This window comes from Ostrinia nubilalis, chromosome 15 (genome assembly GCF_963855985.1).
Source record: "Ostrinia nubilalis chromosome 15, ilOstNubi1.1, whole genome shotgun sequence".
Taxonomy (NCBI): domain Eukaryota; kingdom Metazoa; phylum Arthropoda; class Insecta; order Lepidoptera; family Crambidae; genus Ostrinia; species Ostrinia nubilalis.
This window is the reverse complement of record NC_087102.1, coordinates 8,598,945-8,626,445: the sequence shown is the minus strand read 5'-3', so window position 1 is coordinate 8,626,445 and position 27,501 is coordinate 8,598,945. Positions and strand designations below refer to the sequence as shown.

The window sequence follows — 27,501 nt, the reverse complement described above, 5'->3', positions numbered from 1 at the left end:
CTTTCAATATCCCATTTTTCTATTCAATTTGCCTGTTCTTTGTTGTTCGAGTTGCTTCTTTTAAAGTAACTCCTATATTACTATTATGGAAGCAATAAACGTATTGAGTATTGAGTATTTGTGCTTAGATGCACTTTCATGATCTGTCATCTTTTTCTAATTTTCATTATCTTTAATAACCCTTTTCGTCGCGCCCACTCATATAAAATCACTATTGCCCAAAGTCACATTGAGCATCATCATCATAAACATTACTGAGAGTAGCAATATACTTGTAATAAACAATGTCGCGCTTGAGTGACTTCCAACTACAGACTATTATTCTTGGGACCTCCTTATTGTTATTCGTATGAGGTTGGCAATCCCGTGACTCATGTCTTCGTGTACTTACTCTTCCGATCGATGTGCTCGATTAGCATCATTAGGTACCTCTTGCCAAACTGGTTTACATGAACCTTTGCGAATGCATTAGAGTCATCTGACTTCTGAGTCATATCTGTATCAGCTTCAAGGGCAGACATTACATCAGTTTAAATATACCTAAGTGTTATGTATTCTACCATAAATAAAACGAAGTCATCTAGTTACATTCAATATTTATTGTAAATTATAATATCAATTTATAAGAACTTTTCAGTCAAAATTGTTTGCGTATTTACATCAAGTTCAGTTCAATCACTGATACAAATAAGTTTCTAAGAATTATTTTATTGGAACTATCTTATTATTGTCTAATGTCACAGCAGTCGTATGTCTATTTACAATTTTGAGATGATACAAGAAAATAAATTAGGACTTTCAACTAGGAGAGAGCTTATAAGTCAATGAAATGAGAGCTTTAAATATTACATTAAGCAGCACTCAATAAATTTACAATAGGACCGTCTAAAATATCAACTGCGATGGTACAATAACACAATACACGGGACGTAGGTATGACGTTATTAGAGTGGAATACAATAGATACTTATTATTAAAATATTTCGCATCAGCGTGGTATTATTTTCCAAACATAGACTTAACGTAATAGTAAATGCGCAGCAAGCCTCATGTTCAAAGCTACTATGTATCTATTTCATAATGAGATATTATTTTCACTACAAGTACTGGTTAGATTATAAATAAATACTTAAAAGAGTAAAGTAACACAGAAGCTGAGAGCGATGTACAAAGATGCATCGGTTGAGCAGAATCCAGCGCCTGCGAGTCGGACGGATGCGCGAATCGAGAGCTCGGCACCGTTACATGCGCCGGCGCAGCGCGGGGGATGCCTCCCACCCGCCAGCCATAAAACCTGGCTGACTCACTAATTAGATAGCCACCAACCGAAACGAATACTAACGATCCGAGCGATGCCGCGATGCTCCAATCCGAGACCATATAAATGCACTTACTCATATTCATACCGCTTTCTAGTGAGGCGTTAACCCTCCTACAGTCTCTAGACAATAAATTAGCATAAACAATACACTCGATATCACAAAATGCGCCCACAGCACGTATTGCAGCGATGCGCGGGGACGGAACCGTGACCAGCCTTGGAGCTGTCCATTTTCCACGTTGCGATCAACGATAGATTATAATGTCAATCTTTATCACGCAATAACTCTGATTTTGCACTTTTCTCATTTCCATGGAACGAGAAATTTGGATTGTCCTTTTGTTTATAAGCTTTGTCCAGTTTGGCACAAGGAGGGTCGTTCTCTACCGGGGCAGCTGTAGCCGTAGGTGCCACAGGCGTGGGGCATATACTGTCTCCTCGACAGAACTCTTGCAACCATCGTTCTGAGTTATACGAGGGGCCTTCTCCTCCCAATTCAGCAGGAAGAATATCCAAGGGTAGGGAATCGTGCAGCGTTGATAAGTTGTTGCCATGCAATATTATCCGTTCCCGCGTTTTCGCCTTCAGATATGGTTTTGTAACGGCCAACGCTGTCTCCACGTACCACGGTTGACCTATAAAGTGTATACTTTTGAACCGCACGGGTAAACAGTCTTGTAAGCAGTCGATCATCAGCTTTAGCATTTTTGCTTGTAAACTGCACGATTGTTTGAAGGTGAATTCAGTCCAGTCCACGATGATCACAAAGCCGTTGGCTTGGTTTTGAACATCGTCGAGTGCTCGCTCCAGGGTGAGGAGGAGAGCTCGGTGCACGGAGAGCAGGGAGCAGGCGTGAGGCGTCCAGTTGGAGGCGAACATGATGAGCACGCAGCGCCCGCGCCGGTCACGATCGGCCAGCACGCCGGGGAGCCCGTCCGCCAACGCCCGCAGCACGCCGCCATCGGCAGGAGCCCAGAGCTCTGGATGATCGCGCCTGAATTGATGATATCGCACTAGCAGCTCGAAACTTTGTTGCACATCGTGTTTACGCGCGTATAGAAACCGCCGCAGGAAGTTGTCGTCTTGGCACCGGCTTTTGTCGCGGAGGGCGAGGTTGAGACTAGAATCGACGGCTTCCTTCAGGCCGTCGAGTGCTCGTTGCTTGTCGCCGTCGGTGAGGCGTTTCCTGGCGACTTCACAGAGGCGTTCATTCTGCATCTGGTGCAGTTTCCAGTCGTACTCGGCGTACTCGTTCATGGCGGCAGGTGTGAGTCATGCGCCTTTCACTGAGTGGCGTGGTTGCGCGCGCGCCGCCCGGAGCTCGAGGCCGACTGCGCACCGTGCTCGCGCCGCACTCGGCCGCCATCGCTGGCCGTTCATTAAACCGTATAGTGCTGCGTTCACGTGCGGGACCCGCATCGTTCCAGTTGAACGAGATAACGAGCCATTTCCATCCTGTCGTTAAACAACTCTTGTATTGTGTTATTTTTTAAACATAGTCATTAGCGCTATCGTTAGCGCCAGTCGCCGTGCAATAAGTAATGACTAGTCAATATTTCACCGTGGTAATTTTTAAGTGAACTCAAAAACTAGCCACTTTTCTGTATTTAATTTATTCAGAATGTTTAATTACCACTGGAAATCTGGATCGAAATCAAAGAATAAGATAGATAACATTTCTTAGCTTTTGAGTTTTATTCGTATTAACCATAAATAAGGATAAATGAAATTTTCCTTATTTACACTAATAAGTAGCAATAGCCATATTAATATTAATAGTAATTACTAGGTACTTATTTTGTGCTAATTTATATTATGTTGTTGACCACTTTGCTACTATAAACTTTAATATTAAGAATGCCACTTGTGTACCACTTCTACTAATTACAATAAAAAAGCTAATCATAAAGCTAGACTCTCGGTAGAATCTCTGGGAAGAAAGGAAAAAGATAATAATTTTATTATGCTATTTTTTGGTAACGCTAGTATACTAGCTCCACTACTTGCTTTATAAACCAGCGTTCAAGTTCCCTTGCAAGTAGTTTCGACCGTTCAAACGGGGCATAACTTACCAAGCCAGAGCGAGTTATAAATAAAAGAAAAACTGAAGGTTGGCGGTATACCGGTCAATTGGCTGGCTGGTTTCTGCGATGACGTAGCCTGCACGAGCGAGCAGGACGCACGCATACGCCAAAACAGGACGACCATACGCTTTGTAACAATTTATCTTTTTGAAGCCTTATACCAGGCCTGGCTCACTCCGCGCGGTACATCCGATAATTACCTACAGCGAAGCGCCCCGCCGGCGGGTATTATATCAGTCGAGTGTCACGCGCGAGCTCGTCAGGACGCTGGCGTGCGTTGTAGTATGATTATAATTCTATGATCGAAGTATTATTTAAAAATGGACATAAAGAGAAAGAAATATTGTGCGGCGTTCGGGTGTTTAAATTCGAAAAGTAATCTACCGGATTTATCTTTTTTTTTCGCTTCCCAAAGATGCTGAAAGGTATGTTGGCTATGTAGGTAATCAATAATTCTTAGGATAGTATAGGAACCTAACCTACTATGACTACTGCTCAGAATGCGTTCGTTCGTTTCAGCCAAATGACGTCCACTGCTGGACAAAGGCCTCTCCCAAGGTTTTCCATAATGAATGCATACTTACCTACATACGTACCTCATTACAAATAAGTAGATTAATTATTTTTTCACTAGACAGCAACCCTAACAGCGTAAGAAGAGTTCAGAGGCACGCGATAGAAAGAGACAAAACTTGTAGGTGAATAAAATTGTAGGTACGTAGTGCTGTGCGAGCTGAATTCCACTGTATCGCGTCGTAGCAAGACTCGCATTTATTTAAATCGTCTTGCGGAGTAATCCTTCTGTACCTGTACTATTACTTATTCTGTGCTTATACGTATAAACGAATGCCCGAAAATCGTATAACGTCCGTGCTTTGTTCTCTTTGGAACTATAACTGGTAGCAGTTTACAGGCGTTGCATAATAAGTTGCGATCCTTCAGTCGAATTATTAGAAGTTATCATCGTTTTCATCAATAGCACTTCAGATAGCGGGTACGGCAAAATGGAAAGGAAATAGAGTGAGTTGTTTGTTTAACCTATTTATGCACTCTAATGGATATTGTTATTCTTGCACGTATTCTATACAAAAATATACTGAAAATATAAAATACAACGCAGCCAGCTAAAAGACATCAACGCCATTCTTTCTCTTGGGCTCGTTATGAAACGAAGTTAAAAATTATATTCTTTTCAAGGATATTTAATATTAACACCAATCAAAGGCTGTTTCATTCTTGAGACATTCAAGCATAAATTACGTCTTAAGAAACGTGCTTCTAACGTCATTGCAAATTACTGTTTCACGAAATAACGGTGACTACACAATAATGAATCCATAAAATTAATAAATGATTGGTAATTGGTATCCTTAGAAATCAAAATTATAGTGTAATGTTATCAATACGTTAATACTCTATTTTGTATGATACTGAATTGAATATGTACCACTGACTAATATAATAATCAGTACAATCAGATAATAAGCACTAATACTAGTTTAATACAGACAAACTCTTCCATGTGAACTTAATGTCTCCCAGCGATATTGAATTTCCAATTTAATCTTGAGCATCTTTGAGTGCTTAATATCAACCAAATCTATGCGTCATCGTGCGTAACAAACAAACTTTCTTTACCACAAAAAATATGTTACGTCATGTCAGTCCAAGTTCGAAACTTCCCAAGATCCGAAAAAAGGAATTCCTCTAGTCAAACAATCCATTTGATTCCCAAACACGAGGCAAGGAGCCGATAATTGATGTTAGTACAATTACTTGAAGGTCGTTGACTTTAAAAAAAGTATGGCGTTGCACCGTGGTCGTTGCCTCTGCACTGACTGGCTGAGTAAAAATAGACTCGCCCAGTCTGATGGGGTATACGCATAGAGATAGAACAGTAGGCTATGGTCCCACCTACGGAACATCCTTTTAGCAATAACCACCTCGGGATAGTTGAAAAATGATTATTTTAAAGAAGTACCTAGAGCTAGAAAAGTGGAACGCAGCACCAAACAACGCCTGGTAAGTATTTCACAAAGGTACTGGTAAGGTAAATAAAGTAGGAGAGATAAATATGTTATGTGGTAAAACTTACATCATAACATATTTTAATCGAGGGAGAGATCACTCGTATTACTTTGTCGTACTCGTAGAGCAACGGCATCTCTATGAAGACAAAGAGCGTTAGACATTTTGCAACACAGCACACATGCATGCAATTTATGTTCTTGTGAGGGTAAAAAGATTCTTCTACAATACACTTTTATTATGATGCAATGTAAACCTCGCAAACGCTCACTTAGTACGATTTTGCCTATTTTATCTAGCTCTAAGCACGCAACTCACCCGAGGCTAGACTGTGCCAGCCTCCCCAAGGTTTTTTTGTGAGTCATGTACTCTCACAAAACCGAAGTTACTCGTGCAAGTAACATGTTTTGCTCATAGTCTTAAAAAGTAACTTGTAACTTAACTCACTGAGTAATTCCATAATAGACTGACAAGTTTATGTTCACTGGTTTGAGACAATACAAAAACATTGTTATTGGTACTCGTATATGTTTACCGCAAAATACCTTAGTCTGTGACAAAGTATCCTACTAATATTATTATAAATGTGAAAGTTTGGATGTCTGGATGTCTGTCTTTCACGCAAAAACTACTGAACGGATTTTGTTGAAACAGTTACAGTATTATTGTTTATAACCCAGAATAACATATAGGCTATAATTTATGACGATATGTGACAAACTAAATTTCACGCGGGTGAAGCCGCGGGCAAAAGCTAGTGGAAGCAATAAAAGTAACTAACTTATTATGACTTTAGGATATGGCAATTATTAACGCTAACATAACATATCCAGTTATTGGAGATAAAATACCCTAATGACGGGATTATGTACTGAGGGAGGATCTACGTAGTTGAGTTAAAACACTACACTTTTGATCTGAAGTTATAAGACTTTTAACTACTCTCCATTAAACTAGATTTTATAAAGAACAGTCAAACAAAAGTTCTTTTAGTTCAAACACAGGAGGAGTAACTATACCATTTTAACAGTCTAGCGTACACATGTTTTCGTTTCATCACAGATAATATAATACTAGGTTTCATGTTATGGCCTATCTGGTGCACTTTTAGGCTGGGTTGCACCATCTTACTTTAGCTATAACAAACTTCAAAAATCTGTCAAACTCCATACAAAAACACCGGTTATTATTATAGTTACGGTTAAAGTTAGATGGTGCAACTCAGCCTTAATGTTAACAGACACTGCTAATCTCATTTCCGCTAATCCACGTTTCCTACTATTTAACAATCCCAATCCTACATTAAGTTATTGACTTGATTTCACGCCTACATAATATTAATTCAGTATATTAATATATTTCAAACGACATGGAAGGTGGGCGACATAGTATCGATCTTTAGTATCAGCTTATCATGATTTATAATCTGACATTATCGCCCTAAACATGATAAATTGTAGTAGGTGTTAGATAGGAAACTATTGAAACATAGTATGTACCTTATCCTTGTACGTACTTACATATCTATAGAAATATAGCGTAGGAAATTTTTTGCTAACTAAATTTTAAACGAAAATATGTGTGAATGTATTCGAAAGTTGCAATTTTGTAATTTACACTTGTTTTCGTAAATTCGTAGTTCAGAGAATTAATGTATTGAAAGTATTGAAACCGTTCGCAATATCTTTAATGTCACCGCTTATGAAGTAACAGAATTTAGAGACATATTTAACGGATTCAATTAAACTTGTGTCCCCGTTTATACCTTTCCAGATTTTAGGACAAAAAGTGACCTACTTACATCCTTCTACAAGGTCCACTCTGTCTCTACATCGAATTCCTTTGTGTCATAGGTTCAGCTATTTAGGTGTGAATATAACAAACAAAGTTACTTTCACATTATAACATAGATTTTACAAAATAGAACTAGTTTAGCTTCTGTTTTTGTATCATTTGCTTTCGAAAGTGATCATTATTTTGATGTAGAGTCCAAAAGGCACAAATTAGTCTCACCCACTTGAATCTTCAAAGTTATAGTAAATTACTATACTTATTTCGAAGTAACAAGGTAAAACCTGGTAAACAAATGTGACATGACAAAGGCAAAGTACAAAGGACTCAGCCCATTAGCGTAAAAACAAAATTATACAAAGAAAGGTCAGTGTCAGATAAACAGCGGTAAGACGTTACGTGACTCACCGTGTTTATAAACTGGACGGTTGTATTCGTTTGAATACATTTATTTGATTGGTCAAAATCGAAGACTACTAATCTTAAAAACCAGAAATCATGATGACTTCACTTTGCATATGATAATGACAGAAATCGTCTAAGGAAGGACTATAAAATACTCATGTCATCATGATTCGGAATATTCAGATTGAATTCGATTTGAAAATATTTTTAATCTGAATAAAAACAAGTACCTACCTAGTCATAAATATAACCTTCCTGGCATGAAAATAATTATATTTAATGAGGTATGTAATCTCCGAACTCTCCGAGTCACTTTTCACAAAAAAAAAGAACCTAGATCTGCAGTTCCTGACACGTACGTAGAGATTATTAATATACGTACGTAACGTAGGTATATTAATCATCTCTACTTTAACTGACATTTGTAAGACTCCAGTGAGTAAATCGGCTACATATACGCATCTATATCGATTAAAACCAAATGGATAACAATGCAACTGAAAACAAAACAGTTTACCATTTAATTCGCGCGTGGGATGCAAAGAACAGCTTGATGGCCAACAAACAAGTCGAAACAAGTTCAAACGACTCATCATTGGTAGAGCTCGATAATGCTAAATATAGATTACATGTTTAGCACCTTTTCTAAAGCGAAACCCATATTTAAAAAAGAACTTGATCCCTGAACAACGATGCATATTTAAATTCCAGGTCGCCAAAAAAAGAAAAAAGATACATCAACTAAGGAGAGTTCCCGATATAAATATTTCATGGTACAACCACCTACCATAGATGTATTGTACATGGACGATTCTATCACATAATATTGTAAAATTTTGAAAAATAGAGCACTTTTCAGCACGCGATACGGTTGGGACGTGTTAAAGTGCTCTTTGAAGGCCTACTTACAGAAAATAAAAGACATTAAAACGTTTTTAAAATTGTATTTAGTAGAAATCGATATACTTGTTAATCAGAGGATTAGTAATATACAAGCAAAAAATGAGAACGCCTGCGCATATAGAAGTAACATTCGTGTTTGAATTGTTCAATGTGCATCACGTTTCGCCTGCGTTCGAGTTAAACCAGACGAAATGTTAGGCGCTCTACATGCAAAAATTATGCCCTGCGCATAGCGGCACGATTTGGCCATGGTGATTTGTTTGTACTTTGAGAAAATAATGCAGCAGATTTGTAAAGCTATTGTCTATGGTATGATGTAGAGCATAGATCAATTTATAGGATCAATTGATACAATCATAAACCACGTGGTAATAAGTGCATACATACCTTTTTTTCGCGTCGGGAAATGCTTTGCGCATATCCACTGGCTGATGAAGCAGTCAGTCAGTGGGTTATGTGGGACTCTTCCCGCCGGGAAGGCGGGGCCTACCCACTAAAACCCGACGGTGTCCTCCGGGGCCATTGAAACTAAGAGTACGAGGAAATTACATCGAATCTACAATACAAACTCAATATCGTTAATATACAAGAGTTTGTGGTGTCTGTTAAAATGTTCAATTTTAGTTTCCCCAGTAATTAATTAGGTATCAAATGCGTAAGCTGAAGTCCGGGTTCGGAACATTAATTTGATTCTTAATGCTAAAAGTCACCTTTTGTACTCGAATAAAATTCTTATATTCTATGTTCGGCTGAATGGCATATCGTAACATTACAAGCAAAATAACGCTCTAACTATCGATACTTAACGATTATGAAATCCACGAATCGAAACCTCACGATTATGAAAGCTCTACAAAATACTAAAGCTGGATCGTATTGCGTAATCCGAGAATAACATACAATTTTCAATTGCAATGTCATTACGAATAATATCGTACGTGATTCACACCATCTAATTAAAATAGTGTTTTTATTGCTTGTCATCCTGCGTGAACCGATAGTGACAGCAATCCACGAGACTAAAGTGCATTAAGTTCGCCTTATGTAAAAATTTATTTTGGCATAAAAGTTTAAATAAATAAATAAATAAATAAAGTCTGAGTTGCACCACCTAACTTTGACCGTAACTATTACGTTATCCGATGTTTTTTGTATGGAGTTTGACAGATATTTGACGTTTGTCAAAGTTAAAGTAAGATGGTGCAACCGTGCAACCGTGGTGCAACCCAGCCTAAGTAGTCTCGACACTCATGTCTGAAACTAGCATAATATCATCTCTAGAAATCTAACCTTCTCTGACTGATTGTGTTAGTTTAGATGCGTTTAGATGCGTCATGCGGTAGCTACCAACTTATGTGATTCAAGTCACAGTTCACAAACGATGTGTACCATACCCATCTGTGGCATTTTACACTGTAACTATGTTACGATTTTACATTTATTCTCGAAACCTCTTTAATGGTGTGTTTTCCTCCATTTGTGTGTGCTTCCTATACAACAACACACTAATTAAAGTGTATAACGTTCACAGCATCTAACTTGATATAAATAGACACAACAGGCGCGTCATTAATTCAGTATTCTTAAAAATCTATAGGTAGGTACGTCAATTTCCCAAAAGCGTCCCAAGATCTTTACAGATACATCGATTACGCTTTCCTTGAAGTATTAGCAGTCAATACAGTATGAATTTAAAGAAATTTAATTTTTAATAGTATGTAATTTACAGTCATTAGGTTGTGTTTCCCTTATTATATTAACTTATTCTTCGTCTTGATGATCCGAACGATAAGCAAAAACTCAGCTAATAGTATGCACCAGGAAATTATAATGTTGGTAGGGTAATTTCATACTGTTTTACATACTCACTGATCTAGATCGCAATGTGCAGTATACTTAAACCGCACGATGAACTGATTGTTTGGAATCGGTTATACGTTAGACAGTATACACTGACCTCAAGCATTCTAAAGACAAAATAATATTCTTTAAATAAAAGCAAAACAAATGGATCGACTCTACCATATTATTATGTGTCGATCTCGACTACATAACCTGACGACATCTATTATTCAAGATTTCTTCGGTAGAGATTGTGATCAAAAGCAAATTTATTCAATCTTTATTTAACATAAAAACTACTTAACTGTTTTAGGTGTTAAATAATTCACCTCGGTAATTTATATTTCATTTGCTCAAGAAAAAACTTTACTTTCTTATTGATATGCGAGACAGGTGAATCTGGCATTAAATCATCACTCTAATAATTGCTAATATTATGCCAGTGTTGTCATCATGTATAATCAGTTCAGAAATGATGTGTTATCTGGTTTGATATAATCTATATGCACGGGCATGCAAATGTGTCCATACCTCCTGTGAAATCGGGAGAGAGCGCGTGCGCAGCGAGCCGGCAAATGTGATTAATTCGCCGTCCCCCGGCAAAACGACCGGCCATGCCATGGTCGGCGACTCTCATTTTTACGCAGCATTAATCATTATTGTCGTGGTCATTCACAATATTTAAATGAAATTATATCATCGTAATGACATACGACCGCACCGCAACACAACAAGAAATTCGACGCGTATTCGTATGATCAAGCCATAAAATACTAATTAGAAGTATAGAATTTTACCAGTACGGTACTGTAAAAAAGATCTATTTTAAAAAATGTGGTCTCATTGTCCAAGATAAACGAACGCTTAAAAAACTTGATAGATTTCGAGCAGCTATTGTGCCTCGAAGATTGTTGGCACGTCCACTGTAGCCAATCACGCTTTGTATAGGTCGACACTTGACCACAAGCCTGCTTAAGGCGTCCCTTCTTACCTTGTGAATAAGGATAGAAGTCGCGTGGAAGGGTGTAGATCTGGAGTATACAGGATGTCAAATAAATCGGAGTCAACGTGACTGAAAATAGAGGCAACTAACACATACTCACAAGACAACGAATTCATAGCTCGTAAAGATTTCAGCTCGGTAAAGATTTTACAAGCGAATACCTAGAGCTGCAATCGTCATCTTCATTTCATTAAGGACAGGACTTCCACTGCTGAACATAGGCCTCCTCCAATTAATAAGTTTCCCCAGATTCTAACACATTTAAAAATGGATTGATGATTTATCACTAAGGTATGGGTGCCACAAAAGATTTGTTTTGTCCTTAGATTGAAATCAGATCATTCCAAACTCCGACTCTGCGCGGATTTGATATCGTTATAAAATAGACACCCTGTATAAAATCGATATAAGGATCGTTTAAAAGATCGCACAAAAAGCGGCCTCCGCAGCCGGCAAGGCTGTCAAGCCGGTTCTCTGGAGCCAATAAATGCTCGTTACATACTTTCGAAAGACCGATATGTATCACGTAAAATAGCCAAGATTCAGATTACAATGACTTCTTATATTATAAAACACATAGAATTACATAAGGAGATAAATGTTTCTAATGCACTTCGTCACAGAGATGCACCTACCTAAGATGGTCATAACATGTACGGTAACAATCAACATTATAAAGTAGGTAGTAATAGGAGCTATTTTTGCCGTCGACTCTATTACACATAAGTAATTTCTCAATCAAATTATTTAGGAAAATAGAGGACACTAAAATAAAAACAGAGACATAGAGACAGTGAACTCTACGTTATCTGAAATGCGCCGAATCTAATATCATCATTTTTTTCCAATACCTACAAGATACTCGTATAGGAAGAAATCTGACGAATCTGTTTTGAACTTTACACCAGGAAAATAAAATGTAATCAATTAACCATCGTATTTTCCTTTTATATAAAGAAACCTCTCATTATGTAAAAGTTTAGCCACAAATCACAAATATCAGACACTGAATTACTTCAGTTATTAGTAGACTCATGTGTGGTCTCTAGAAGTGGCGACCACATGTCAAAGACTTCCATTTATAAATAAGTATAAATGTGAACCAGTTACTTACTCTATTTCCAACTGACAAGTCAATAATTTATTCAATGCAACCGGTCCATTTACATAAAATATCAAATCCAGTAGTTGGATGTGGTTAAAACGGCTTAGTTTATGAATATATTTATGTCCATGAACAGTAAATACGGTCACATCAAACCATTAAACTAATTACCTTATTTTATACCTCATAATTTATTATCCTAGATACTTCATAAATTATTATTGCTACACTAATAAAATGTGTTTTAATTAGTAAATAAGTGTTACGTTTGACATCTACGTTCTCTTCCATTTAAATAACTACTGCTAAGTACTTAGGTACAGTCAGCGTCAAATAGTTCGTGACATCTAAAGTGGTCAAAAAGTTGATAACACAACCTTATTCCAATGAGGGTTTTCGCGATTGAAAAATCCGCCAGATGGCAATACGTAGACGCGAGGTCCAAATGCTGCATGATTGGTTATTTTTAACATGACATTGACAGATATGTCAAAAGAGTCACCGACATTGACAGATATGTCAAAAGAGTCACCAATCATGCAGCATTTGGACCTCGCGTCTACGTATTGCCATCTGGCGGATTTTTCAATCGCGAAAACCCTCATTGTAACAAAGACGTGTTGCGAACTTTTTGGCTACTTTGGGTATCACGAACTATTTGACGCTGACTGTACGTACAGTCGGCAGCACATCGGACTTATACATATTTTTTTTGCAAAATAGCACAACTATTGGTAACCAAATAAATAAGATGCCACATATTTGTAGACATTCTTTTCAATTCGTTCCGACTCTGAATTCTTTCTTACCTTTGGACGTGACGTTTCACTCCATGTAGCCTTGTTTGCAACACTCTAGAAATGTAGGACGTAACTAGCACCGTATCATTAAAATAGAATTAGTTGAAAAGATTAGTTCCTGGAAAATACAGTATTGTTATGTCATAAAACATAGAAACATACAGCAAGTAGGTAGTCAATGAACGCAGGATTCCCTAAGTGGTGTTAGGTCAAGCTATAATTTTGAGACGTTATAATATAAGTGGCTCTAGTAGCTCTCTCAGCAGTCCGGTACGTGAACTACGAACCAGGTGGTTGTAAGAATCAATGATTACATATCTGTCGCGATATGATCTATTCTACTTTTCCAAACTTAGCTTGGTTATTCAGGCACTAAGGCTAGAATAAATAGAAAGTTTGAATCTACTTTTAATTAACTTTGCGCGTTTCCTCCTAACCCAAGCAAACATGCGGATACTCCCGGAGTTGGTTTAGGCTAGCCTCGGCTTGCCTCACCTCACCTTGGGCCGCTCACCGTATCTCAAATGCAATCATTGTTACGTATTTTTACACTAATTAACACACTTCCTGCGTAACGAATAAGTAAACGAATACTTCACTTACATGTTTACGACCCCTGAAGATTTTACAGCAAAAAGATTAATTTCGTCCATTTAATACTAACAATAACAGCCTAGGGTTACCATCCGAGAGCTTTGTTATTCTTTTTGGTTTTAGGTAAAAAAATCTCGTTATGTTATTTTTAAAATATTTATTGAAATTGAAATCCCTATTTTTCAGGAGTTCTTAAATTATCTTAGTAAGTTTTTGTGCGATTCTTACCAGAAATGATTGTCTTATTTCGTCGAAGTTAAACTGAAAAGAATGTATCTGAAACAAACCTACCTACATAATTTAAAAAGGATACTTGGAAAAGTTAGAAACACTTATTAAACCTCTTTTGTTTCATTAAATTCGAAACAGTGTTTTGTTTTTTCGAAACAATAAAAGTCCTTCACAGTTAATCAAAACCTTAAATAGAAACTTCGTTTACAGAGATAAGGTATTCGCTACGAATTCAATCATTATACCTACTCGTAAAAGTCGAATATCCAATAATCACCAGGTATAACACAGAGCAAAGTACCCAATTACAGTAACTACTTGCAAAACGTGACTCATAAAATAATGTTAAACATAAGAGTACTTTCAAGGCCTTTATCAATGCTGTAGGTAATAATTTGCCAGTGTATGAAGCGAGGTTTAAAATAAGTATAAATTGTTATTTATTTTCTTGCATTTGCCCTCCACAATAACTTTTTACTCGTACATCCGTTACTTAACATTTTCTTTTACAGTAGTTTAAATAATGCGCTTCGTTCGTTCGTTTCAGCTGAAAGACGTCCACTGCTGGACAAAAGCCTCCCCCAAGGATTTCCACAGACTGGTCCTGCGCCGCTCACATCCAGCCACCTCCCGCGACCTTCACCAGATCATCGGTCCACCTAGTGGGAGGTCTGCCCAAATAATGCGCTTAATTTCCCTGATTTCAGGAACAATATGTATTTCGATTTTCCTAAATCTTTTTTCCATGACTTTCTTTAGGAATTTCCACGCATTTAGAAAATTTGTTTTGAAAACATCTGATAAACATGTGCCATAAGATTACGTATACGCTGCTCTATCTAAAATTTCATCTAACATAATAACGGTCCGGTTGCGCACAACGCATCGTGTGACCGGGAGCTTAGATAAAGTACATTATAAATGCGATCTTTATTATTACATTAACGTAATAGAAGAAATAAGGCACAACTGGCCATTATTACGCAGGTTATTGCTCTCACAATGGCCCATTAATTAGAAGCTTTTAAGAGAAGATTTTGTTTATTTTTTTAGTTCATAAGAGTTTGTGAGATATAAGCGGTAGCGGCAGCGATAAACGAACTTTTATTCGTATAAAGGATTTTAACTAAGCATTAGAAGATCTAAAGACTACTTTTATATTTTATTGAGTACTTAGGTATATGTTTTGTGGCAAGTAATCAGCTTTTAATCATCCATTGAAGTAATAGTTACTGTTAGCAGTGCAATGAACCAAGACTCTGGTGACTCATGAAGACTGACACCTGGTTTTTACAGTTCACAAAATAGAAAAAGAAAATGCAATTTAAATACTTCATGATCAGCAGTAGGTAATAGAGACACGTATTGTAGAGTCTTAACTGTATATCTACACATATTTTCTCGCACTTTCAGTAGCACCATAAGATAACTAAAAAACACGCTCATGCAAGGGCATATTGTGGAGCATTAGGGCAAATAATAATATGTAGCGCCGATCTGGTAAACCCTTCCGCGGACGCATTTGGTCAAATGGACACAACATAATTTGCGGCTGTATTCACAAACATGAAACTTTACTAGGTCTCACAGTGCGTGTGGACGCACAGGGTCACACACGAACCAATCATTGAGCTCGAGCAGAGAGCTCGACCAGCAAATGGAACGCACAGCGTTGAACTCTATTCAACGCTGTTCGATTTGCTGCTTCGCTTAAGCAAGCATCGTCTATAAATAGCGTCTCTCCCTACCTAAGCCAACGAGCCTCAAATAATATGACCTGAAAACCAGAGCATGATTATCTCATCTCTACAATCGGCCTCAGCTGTGCTTTACGCATAAAATTACCAAATTGTATTACGTCAGATTAATTTAGTAAATGTTTAATTATATGATTACAAAAAAATGAGTAGAAATACGGCGCAATGAGGCTTGTCGGTGAAACATGTCTTCATAGTAATCAGACTATGTCGTAATAATTATTGTCGAAACAAAAAAGATCGCTCGCCGCCGACGAAGCCACATTTTTCCATCCGCATTGGTACCGAGCCAGCCTTTTTGCGAATTGGCTTGATTGAGTCGGCAAGAAATCGAAGTAGAGACAGATTTCTTACTGAAGTTACGACGTAAAATAAATACTGAAAAAGTTAAATACTGATAGCCATATAGGTATTTGATATTTGATGCATGATATTCAGAAAGAATAATGTAATTTCAGTAATTTCAATTACTATAATAACATAGAGTAATGACGTAAGAAGTTTTTGTTATTATTATTAGTATAATTACTTTACTTAAAAGTGCATAAATTGTTTATGCTTCCTAAATGTTTGAAATTCGGTTCAAATTACAAGTACCTAATTAGCGATTTGCATCAACAGTAAACAAAATACCAGTTTACAATTGAATTGCAAAACGATTCTGAAGGATTGAAAAATCAAACTCGGGGTGAAACTGGTGAAAGTAAACATTAAGTAGGTAAATATGTAACGCTCTAATTGTAACCAATCGGAGCAAAAACATCAACTTTGGTGACCCTTTGTGAAACGCCATCATTTGAAAACCCTTAGCATGAAATCGGTGAGATTAAATTTAAAACGATAATAGTGAAATATAAAACACGATTTCAGTTGCATAAGTACAAACAATCGGCCGAGATTTACAGCAGTGGCACAAAATGTCGGAAAACCCCACCAGATGGCGCGGCCGGCTGACTTGCAATTTCTGCAATGCAGCGGAACACGGAGCGAAAAAAAGTAATCAGTACTGACTGTTGTTTTATGAGCAAGCACATACAATAGAAGGTGTCGTAACCGATCGTATTCGTGTAACAATAGTGGACATTTACCAAAAGCAAATTGAGTGTTGCATCGACGTGGCGCGAGGGGGCGCCCGGCGCGCGCCCACCACACCGTGAACAAACATTGACCAAGCACGCAGCCACGCACTGCGCTCGACGACTTGCCGCAACATTCTTAGCGTAAAAGTTAACGTGGATGGTTTACTCTATGTAATTTGCGATGTTTGAGTTGATAATTCAAAGTTTTCCCCTCGAAAAACACTGTGCGAACGAAACATTTGTACCGAACTACGATTGTGCCGAATGCGATGTGTGTTGCTGATGGTTCGGCAATGTTTCCAATAAGCGAGATGGAGATAGAAAACATAGTGCTGGATAAAATTAGTAAGTTTTTAGTTTGATTTTTTTCCTAACAAACACAATTTATAGTCTACTTCAAAACTTTTTTATTATCAGTAACTTCATGCTTGATCAAAAGTGATACAGGAAATATTATAAATCTTGGAATTGTATGAATTCAATGTCAAAAGATTTATTAAAGTGTAAATTAGAAAATTAATTTCAAGTGTGTCGAACTATTGTTGTAGAAAATTCTCGAATTGTTTAAATGGAGTTTTGGGGCAAAAACATTCTAAACTTATAAGATGCTTGTTGTTATAACACTTTTAAGTATCTCGTTGCTGCATTTCTCTTTTTTCTAGCCAAGAGCGTAAATAAACACAGCGGTGAATGAACTAAATGAAAAAGATAACTGTGCAAGTTCACAGCTCATTGCATTGGCAACTTCTAAAAAACTAAACTGAAGTAACTCTTATAATAACAACCATCCGTTATTTTTACTTATTCATCTCAGTTTTTAAAAATAAAACTAAACAAAAACTGCCACTAAGTAAAACTTTATTTAAAAGTTACAAACAAAACGAAAAACAAGTTTATTGCAAAAACAAACAACTATCATAGGAAATATGTATAAAGCTCTATTGACAATAGTTAAAACAAGTACATAGGTATCCTACTAATCCTAATCCTAATTATTAATTATTGCGAAAGTTTGGATGTCTGGATGTTTGTTACTCTTTCACGCAAAAACTACTGAACGGATTTTGATGAAACTTTACAGTATTATTGTTTATAACCGAGAATAACATATAGGCTATAATTTATGACGATCTATGATAAACTAAATTTCACGCGGGTGAAGCCGCGGGCAAAAGCTAGTTATTAAATAAAGAGAAAACGGTTGATATTTCTAATTTCTGTACATGATATATCATACGAGTATTAATGTTTTGTCACTTCTTACATTTTATAAAATATTATTAACGGTCTTGTTTTTTACTGAAGTCAAAAGTTCACGTTGGAGTGCCTTAAAAGTAATTCTACGTAGTAGTAGCAAGTTATAGTTAAGTAGAGGTAGGTACGCGCATTATAACATCGTCTAACTTATTATTAAGTTAGCTAACGCCGATGGCGACTACGCGGATTTCAAGTGGCCTTCAGTTTATGTGTAGCGCGATTCGTCTCGCCGCCGGCTCGTAGCTAAGTACCTACATCTAGCCAGACACAGTGCCATCTTAAGTGGCTGTAAATAAGAGCTATTCTGCAACTAAAATGAGTTGTCTGATGTACTGTCGACTGTACTTACAGCAACCAACTTGATTGTCAAATTAGATTTTTTTTCCAAGATTCGGTAGATTTATTTCTTATCGTGTTTCAGATCCGTATTATAGAGCTAAGCTTAAAACTCTATTCAATCTTGGTCATAGTGTCCTGTAAATAGTCTAAATATTGAATTTCAACATATCGGAAACCTAAATCTATGCTTGAGATCTATTTTTAAAAACTTTTGTTCTGTAATACGAAATACGGACCCTAGTTTTAAAAGTTTATAGCAAAAAAAGTAATTAGTTCGTAGCAAAAAAGTACTCAGTTCTTCAGTCTAGTCATTAAAATGCCATTACGAAAGAAATCCATAGCGTGCTATCATAAATATTTGGTATTTGCGTTCAAGTTATGAATTAATGAAACGTAATTCCGATATTTTTATGCATAACTATGTTCCAGTAGTTACCGATTTGCAGGGTAGTACCTACTGAAAAATGATTATGTAACCTTTCGTGTAATAAAGTAATACCTGAGCACCGAGGTAAGATAATTAAAGTATAAAAAGTACATTAATTTAGTCATAATTTGGCTATTACAGCTGTAATTTAGTAGAGCATTTAGTTATGGAACGACTCTACCAGAACTAGACAGCAAAGTGGCCTATTTTGTGTTTTTACTTATAGTTGTACCAAGGCTTGTTTTATACATTGTAATAATACAATGATGATTGCAATGAAAATCCAAAATTATACATAGGTACATACATACCTAATTTCCCTTAAAAACAACTCGCTTTAGCATCTTTGTAGTAGGTAGGTACTTAAGCCTAAAAAGTAATAAACACGTACATGACCATAGAAATGAATTATCATCACAACTAAGTACATTCAACATGAACGGAATTCGAACCCACAACTACCGGCTGATGTAATCCACAAGATATGAATCTAAGCTGAATCCAATCGATGATATTGAAATAGGAATAAATAATAAAATCAATCTTCTTTGGTAAGGTGTCAGTAATTTATTAATGTAAGAATAATCTTTTATATTTTCCAAAACATTAATGTATTATTTATAATGAATACTTAATTATCATTTGTCCGGAGTTTCAACACTTTCGCTAATCGAATTAAGATTTAAGAAGTAATTTAATCCACCCCAATAAATCCATTAAAGCCAGTGACAACCTTGTTGATTGGTGAATTAGAGGCATTCGGTGTTTCGCGTTTTCATAATTGGATAATAATATATCTAATTAGTTTAATTTAGCTGATTGCTAATAGGTAATAAATAACGCACGTCCTTGGTTTTTATTACTAGATGGAATACGGCGATCTCAGTTTGGACTAACTAAACTGTCCACAAACATGATTTTTATAAAAACTACTAATTTTTTGTGAAATGTAATGTCGTGAAAAAATGATGGGCCTGAAAAAATATTTTTCTTATCTTAATTTATTAGTCTTTGTTAACTTATAGTTCCTATAAATAATAATAGTCGTGGTCTGAAAAAATCTCATATTGAGGATAGTTTCAACATTTATTGTAAGTAAATGCATGTATTCACATCGGATTTCTGCCTACAACCTAAACCGTGCCATTTCAGGGTAGCCCACCACAGCTTAAAAAACAACATTTCGCCGACTCTATAGCCGTAAATTATTGTAATATTAATTTATAATGTTATTCCAGTCCATTCCTCAACTTATAAGGGTAGAATATTGTAAACGAAAGTTTATTTTGTGATTAATAACTTCATATTACCTACTATAATCAAACCCCCACGATAAATTCACGTATGTAGGTACCAATGTCTGTACTAACACAATGAAAAAAAATGTTAACGCTGCGATATCGCCCCCATTGTTATTTTTAAATGCTTTCCATGGCCTTCAGTTCTTTGTGCTAAATAAATACTAATCTTAGGCCTTGCCAAATGGGCATACGAAAATAAATTTCAAAATCCTTGGTTCTCTATTCTATTCATTTTACTATTTGTCAAGTACTACCTACCTAACATTTTTTTCAATCGTTTGGGCTGCTGAAAAAAATATTAGCCTTCAATCATATAAATAAATTAATAAGTAAATTTATAAATAGTAGATCCTTGATAAACCATCCTGGGACAAGTAGGTAGGTATATTTTTTCTTAACATCTTTCAGGCGATTTCCAAACCTTTCCTGCGTGTTTTAAGTAACCCATCTTAATGAAACTGAAAATTATATGCCCTTTTGTCTTCAGTCAAAAACCACATAATCTAGCCCTACCCAAAAATCGAACCCATCATTTTGTGTCAGGTCACCGTTCTATATGCCAAAAAATACCGCATCGACTAGATAACCTACATCCTACTGATTATTATCAATGAAGGACCGAATGCACCGAACGCCTAGACAGCAGAGATTGTACATTCGCGCAATTTCTGTTGGTAAGTAACAGTTTCTGAAGTTGCACAACTACAAGTCGGTGTTGTAATAAATCTAAGCGTTCGAATACAGTACAAATACCCGGCACGGACGGACGTTGTTCTCAGCTCTAATTCATCCTCTGTAAGTGATTATGAAAGTCGTAAATAACCTTACGACGATTCACGTACACCAATTTTCATCTTCATGTATTTTCTCACGCATGTATTTAAAATAAATTTAATGCAAGAGCATTGCATGATTGCGTGCAAGTCAAATCGGCAAAGTTAAGCATCGCATACAGCGTGGTTTCACATTAGCAATTTGCGATGTACAACGACGAGACTGTTTATTTTTTCAGTGTTTAATGTTTATTTTTGAATATTTTATGTTTATGCTGACAGGTTGACCAATTTGCATTTCCACCAATTCAAAAAGTGTAGATAAAATGTTCCAATGATTTCTTTATTCCTACTGTAGGTATTTACTATTAATTACAATAAAATGAAAGTGTAAAAAATAGATAAAATAAGCGCATTTGCCGTGTGGGGACGGCCGTAAAAGAATACTTTTCCCCACCGCCCACAGGAGGCGTGTCGTAAGAGGCGACAAACTCCTGTAGCACCGGACGGGCAGCAGCGTCTGCGTGCGAAACCAAGTAAAAAACTGCGATCGCCAACCCGCCTGCCAAGCGTGGCGATTAGGGCAAAACCCTCCAAATGGTGGCACAAACAAAAAAACGGCCCCTAGTCCCCGGCGGCCCCACTATCCCGGACCACGGTAGCGGTCACGGTAACGGTGGGGCAAGGGGTGCGAAGAATCCCCGGGGGATGCCAAGCTACCAACACCGACGACCTCTGGCCCTGGCAACCTATAACGCTCGCACACTGCGTACAGACGTGAAGCTAATGGAACTCGAGGAAGAATTGAGCAGGTTACGGTGGGATATCGTAGGATTATGTGAAGTCCGAAGAGAGGGAGAGGACACCATAATTCTCAAATCCGGAAACCTGCTCTATAACCGGGAGGGCGACCAGCAGTCCCAGGGTGGTGTCGGGTTTATCGTCCACAAGTCCCTTGTCAACAACGTGGTCCAGAACGAGAGTGTTTCGGCGAGGGTAGCGTACCTGATACTCAGAATCATCAAACGGTATTCGCTGAAGGTCATACAGGTATACGCACCGACCACGGAACACCCCGACGACGAAGTGGAGACTATGTATGAGGATATTTCCAGAGCCATACATAGCTCCCGGTCCCATTTTACCGTTGTGATGGGGGACTTCAACGCGAGGCTAGGTAAACGAAGCGATAATGAGCCGAAAGTGGGGCAATTTGGGTATGGAGAGAGGAACGCACGTGGCCAACTGCTGGCTGGCTTTATGGAGAAGGAGGGCCTCTTTATGATGAACTCCTTCTTCAGAAAGCCAAAACAGCGAAAGTGGACATGGCTGCATCCCAATGGCGCTACAAAAAATGAGATAGACTTCATCTTGTCGACGAAGAAGCATATATTCAATGATGTCTCTGTGATCAATTCGGTCAAAACAGGAAGCGATCACCGAATGGTAAGAGGCACATTGAATATCAGACCCAAGCTCGAGAGATGTCGACTGATGAAGTCTACGCTCCGCTCAGCGCCCATCCAACTCCAAAACCCCGAAAGCTTTCAGCTCGAGTTCCAAAATCGTTTCGAATGCCTAGGAGACTGCGAAAATGTGGACGAATACAATGACAGTGTTAGCTACATAAATGGAAAATGCTCAGCTTTAAACAGGAAACTGTATTCAGATCACATAAAAAGCACAAAAGGCAAAGCAACAGAATTTTTATCCAAAAACAAGATGGCTAACACCGTTGCTAGGCTGCAGTCCATAGACCATGGCCTAGCATCGGTGTTACCAGATCTGTCGCCAACATTCTCCCCCCTGGTAAGAACCTAGGTTCTTACCAAAGAAGCTACGGCGACAGGTCTAGTTTCACAATTTTACGCGCAGGTCGACGTAGGACCCCTGCGCTAGTCCGTACGTCAGCCACTCGCACGATCCCGTCCTTTCCAGGGAATACTTTCTCGACCCTACCACGAGGCCAAACATTACGAGGAAGATTTCCGTCACAAATAAAAACTAAGTCCCCAATATTGAGGTTGCGGTGCTGGTTTGACGATAGGCCTCGAGGTAGTAAGTCGGGAAGGTATTCCTTCACCCAACGAGACCAAAACTGATCAGCAAGTCTGACCGCCTTCTTCCAATTTTGCCTACTTATGAGGTCCGACTCGGTAGAGGCCGGGGCTGGTAGGCATGCGTTCGCTCCAGACAAAAAGTGGTTCGGAGTCAATGCCGGCGCTTCGTCGTGAGACACGGGCACGTGCGTCAGGGGCCTGGCGTTTACCACCTGCTCTACTTCGGCCAGCAGTGTAGCTAGGACTTCTTCTCTAGGCGCCCTTTCTTTAAGTACAACAGCGAGGCCTCGCTTCACACTTCGCACCAACCTCTCCCAAGTGCCGCCCATGAACGGCGACGCCGGCGGTATAAATTCCCATTCGATGTTGTTGGTAGCAGCAAAGTTCCGGATGTACGTGTGGTCAATCTCGGCCCAGGCTTCCTTGAGAAGACGGTTGGCACCAACGAAGGCTGTCCCGTTGTCAGAGAGAATTTTGGTAGGACAGCCCCTCCGAGCGATAAATCTGCGGAGAGCCATGATCGCACTGTCCGCTGACAAACTCCCAACAACTTCTAAATGTACGGCCCTTGTGACCAAGCACGTGAAGAGGGCCACATACCGTTTCTCTCGCGATCTTCTGACTGCAACGTCCACCGGGCCGAAATAGTCCAATCCGACGAATGAGAAGGGCCGGTGATGATGTTGTAGTCGTTCCATGGGCAGATCTCCAATCGGTGGAACTGTTGGCGTGGCTTTCCTCATCCGACACACTCGGCACTGCGAGGCGATAGAGCGAACTGCTGGCCGAAGGTGCAGAATGGCAAATCTTTGACGCAGTTCGTTCACCACTGTCTCGTTGTTTCCATGTAATGCCCAAATGTGATAACGAGAAATGAAGAGTCTGATCGTGGGATGTCGGCCGTCCAGTATAATCGGCTCTTTAGCTTCAATGGCAACTTCTGGAGCGGAACTGATTCTGCCGGTCGCCCTTATCAGGCCATCTTGGCATAACTTGGGAGCCAACTTGTTTAGCCGGCTCCTCTTTGGAATGTCCTTATTTTGCATCAGGCAGTCGAGTTCTTCGGCGAAGGAGTCGCGTTGAGTCTGCTTAAGGAGATACAACTCGGCGTTCTTGACGTCACGTGCGAGTAGCGGACGCAAACCGGGACAGCCGATTGTGTCGGCCGCGCGTGTCTCGCGTTCTCTCAGGAGACGCGTGAATTGGAAAACACGTGCGGTTGTCCTTAGTAGGCGCCGCCAATCCGAAAACCGTTCTGAAGACAAAGCAACGCAATTAATATTAACAGCCTTTTCACTGGTTTTCATTTCCTCGTCTGTAGACGTGATTTGATCGGTTTCCCGAGGCCAAGCTTCCTCTACTTGATTTAAGAAAGAGGGGCCTAGCCACCATCTATCTAGAGAGACTGAATTAGAACGAGTGGCGTCGTCTGCCACATTTAGAGCTGAAGGTACCCAACGCCATTCGTCCACATGCGTCTGCTCTGCAATTTCGCCCAACCGGTGACTAACAAAGGCTTTGTATTTACGAGAGTCACTCCTCACCCAAGCAAGAACGGTCTTTGAATCACACCAAAATACCCTACGAGAAGCTTGGCCACGGTGTTCACTACATATCGTGCCAGCTAATCTCACACCAAGCAAGGCTGCCTGGAGCTCTAGTCGAGGGATGCTGGCTGACTTTAAGGGGGCTACTCTAGACTTGCTTCCGATCAGGGCGAGATGAGTGGTACCGTCGACAAATGTAAAGCGCCAGTACGCGACGCATGCATAAGCTACCTCGCTCGCATCTGTGAACACGTGAAGTTCTTGGGTTACACACTTTGCGATAAGTTTATACGAGCGAGGTATGCTTACGGCGTGAATCGACTTAATGCGACGGTACCACTCCTCCCACTGCTCTCGCTCTGAAGGAGGAAGCAGAGCGTCCCAAGAACTTACTAGCCGCCACGTTCTTTGAAACAGGATCTTACCTCGAGTCACTATGGGCTGTAAAAGTCCCAAAGGATCATAGACACGCATGAGGTCTCTAAGAACCTGACGCTTAGTAAATTTTGAAGGCAACGGAATGTCAATATCAATTTTAAAACCAAATGTGTCGTCTCGAGGATTCCAATGCATCCCCAAGACGCGCACATCTGCCTTTTTCTGTGCACCCCCATCTAAATTGAGGTCGACATCAGTGGTATTGGTTTTGTGTAATTCAACAGGGATAAATTTCAAAGCTTCAGGGGCGTTGGACACCCAGGATCGCATCTCAAAGCCACACTGCTGGTGCACAAATTGCACATCAGCTGCTAGACGCGCTGCTGTATCTAAATCATCGCAAGATCCCAAGAAATCATCCATGTAATGATCGCGAATAATAGACTCGGCAGCATTGGGATACTTATCCTGAAAGTCTTTAGCATTCCTATTTTTAATATAAATAGCCGTGAATGGGGAAGCTGATGCACCAAATATTAAAGATGACATCCTAAACTCCGTCAGATGTCCATCCGGAGAATGCCAAATATACCGCTGGCAATCTCGATCCTCCTCCCTGATCTTAATTTGTGGAAACATCTCGCGTATATCCCCATTTAAAGCGATTTGACCCTCGCGAAACCTCATCAAAATGCCTAGCAAAGATTGTAACATGTCAGGCCCAGGGAGGATGAGCGAGTTGAGACTGACGCCCGAGGATGTAGCCGAAGCATCGTGCACTATCCTTAGCTTACCCGGCTTATTCGGGTTAGTCACCCCAAAATGGGGCAAATACCAGCGGCGCGACGACGAACTTGAGTTACCATGGCTGTCATTACATTCCTCCGCGTAACCTTTCTCAACATATGCTTCTATGTTCACCCTGTATAATTCGGCGTACTCTTTATCTTTTGCAAACCGCCTACGTAAGCCTTCAAACCTAGACAGTGCTAAATGATATGATGATGGAATATTAGGTTCGTCTTCGCGCCACGGTAGCCCGACTTCGAACCTCCCATTTTCGAGCCTACGTGTTGTTGTCTCTAATATGCTGATGGCCCTAGCATCTTCCTTGTTAACTTTGTTTTCATGTTTAATGCCTAAAGAGTCTAGTTCATAATAATACTTAATGAGACTGTCCAGTTTATTGTCTGACACGTGATTGAAAGAATGGGTAAAAAAAACGCTGCGTGGCACCTCCCCGAATACAACCCAACCTAAAGCGGTGCGGGTGGCCACCGGCTCGTGCGCGTTGCCCACTCTATTCTCCCGGGAAATCAGCAAGGGCCAATCCGAGGTCCCTATAAGCACCTTAGGAGTCGCCATGGTAAAGATCAAGTCTTCAGATAAGTCCCGGAGATGATTAAAATTCGTGTCAGTAATCGTTACCTCCTGAGGTCGCAGCTTTAAATTAGGAATGGCACGAGCTTTATGGACCCGGTACGTCTCATTCCCGTGCTTGCCGCGAATATCAAAGTCAATGAATTTGACCGGAATGTTACTCGTTGTGCCAGTGATTGTATCAATAGTCATACTTTCCTCGATCCCGGTAACACCTAGCTGCTCTGCCAACTCCGAATCAAGGAGGGTTACCGTAGATCCATCATCTAAAAGAGCGAACGAATTTATTTCGCCTTTTGGGCCAGAAAGTACCACTGGTACAACTTTTAGAAGAATATTGGATGCACACTCGCTTTTCGGCATGCAAGAATATGCGGCACCCGAACCTGCGTGATTCCGATCCATAGTAACGGAATTTGATGACAACTCACTGACTTTAGTCAAAACCTCCTTTGAAATATTTATTTCTTTTTGTTTGTCAAAAGGATTGACAGACGTTAATGTCAACGGAGTTTGACTGACGGGTGACATGACATTATTTACATTTTGAATTTGTGATTGTGAAAATTTACATAAATGCAGAAGTCTATGATGGAATTCTTCACATCCGTCGACTCCGCATGGCTTGGCCCTGCAGTACTTGTAATTGTGCTTGCCCCTGCGTAGACATTTCGTACAAGTTTTATTTTCGCGAACCCATGCTACCCGATCAGACACGTTTAGGGCTACGAACTTCGGGCACGTCTTGATGCCATGATCTCCGGCAGCACAATACAAGCACTGCAAGGGCCCCCCATTGCCAGGTGATGGCAAATTTGATGGTACTGCAGATGGAAACGAAACTGTGTGATGATGAGCCTGTGTAATGCGGAACGGATACGAGTTACTGCGCTGCGGATATCCAGTAGTATGCTGTGGTGTCGTCGCCCTAGGCCTGTCGCCTTGATGTGGGGCGTTGAAGATCTCACACGGGCCGAAATTCGCTTGCTTATCGGCTTCCACCTCCAGGAAGCGCGCGAAGACTTCAATTTGCGGATGACCGGGCAGGCAGCGCTCCGCAGCATAGTCGCACCACTTGCTTTGCAGTAGCGGGGTC

The 27,501-nt window shown here is 39.4% G+C and overlaps 3 protein-coding genes across 6 annotated transcripts in view; 1 reads left to right on the top strand and 2 right to left on the bottom strand.

Annotated features, from left to right (window-relative positions):
* Nucleotides 1-579: 579 nt before the first annotated feature.
* Nucleotides 580-2,662, bottom strand: LOC135078892 (clavesin-2-like). The gene has a single exon (XM_063973465.1). It carries the CDS (start codon nt 2,576-2,578, stop codon nt 1,586-1,588), a length of 993 nt encoding a protein of 330 aa, XP_063829535.1. The 5' UTR covers nt 2,579-2,662; the 3' UTR covers nt 580-1,585.
* A 1,652-nt stretch (nt 2,663-4,314) lies between these two features.
* The window catches only part of LOC135078921 (protein quick-to-court-like), a 41,010-nt gene continuing 17,823 nt past the window's right edge, over nt 4,315-27,501 (top strand). For 2 of the 4 annotated variants that reach the window (XM_063973520.1, XM_063973517.1), the window contains exon 1: nt 17,005-17,288. The gene's annotated coding sequence lies outside the window, so the exon portion shown is untranslated. Of the gene's footprint in view, nt 4,426-17,004; nt 17,289-20,972; nt 21,063-27,501 lie in introns of those variants that run through there. The other 2 variants (XM_063973518.1, XM_063973519.1) reach the window with 2 other exon arrangements.
* Nucleotides 22,878-26,810, bottom strand: LOC135078664 (uncharacterized). Its single transcript, XM_063973194.1, has 3 exons — nt 26,792-26,810; nt 25,073-26,671; nt 22,878-24,355 (listed from the first exon to the last, which is right to left on the bottom strand). Exons 1-3 carry the CDS (start codon nt 26,808-26,810, stop codon nt 22,878-22,880), a joined length of 3,096 nt encoding a protein of 1,031 aa, XP_063829264.1.

Excerpts from the sequence above, each read along its gene's own strand:
- LOC135078664 (XM_063973194.1), bottom strand. Across the intron at positions 24,356-25,072 it reads ACAGCCCATAGTGACTCGAG|AACGGTTTTCGGATTGGCGG; the intron begins GTAAGATCCTGT and ends CTTTGTCTTCAG.
- LOC135078892 (XM_063973465.1), bottom strand. The coding sequence starts at position 2,578 with ATGAACGAGTACGCCGAGTACGACTGGAAACTGCACCAGATGCAGAAT.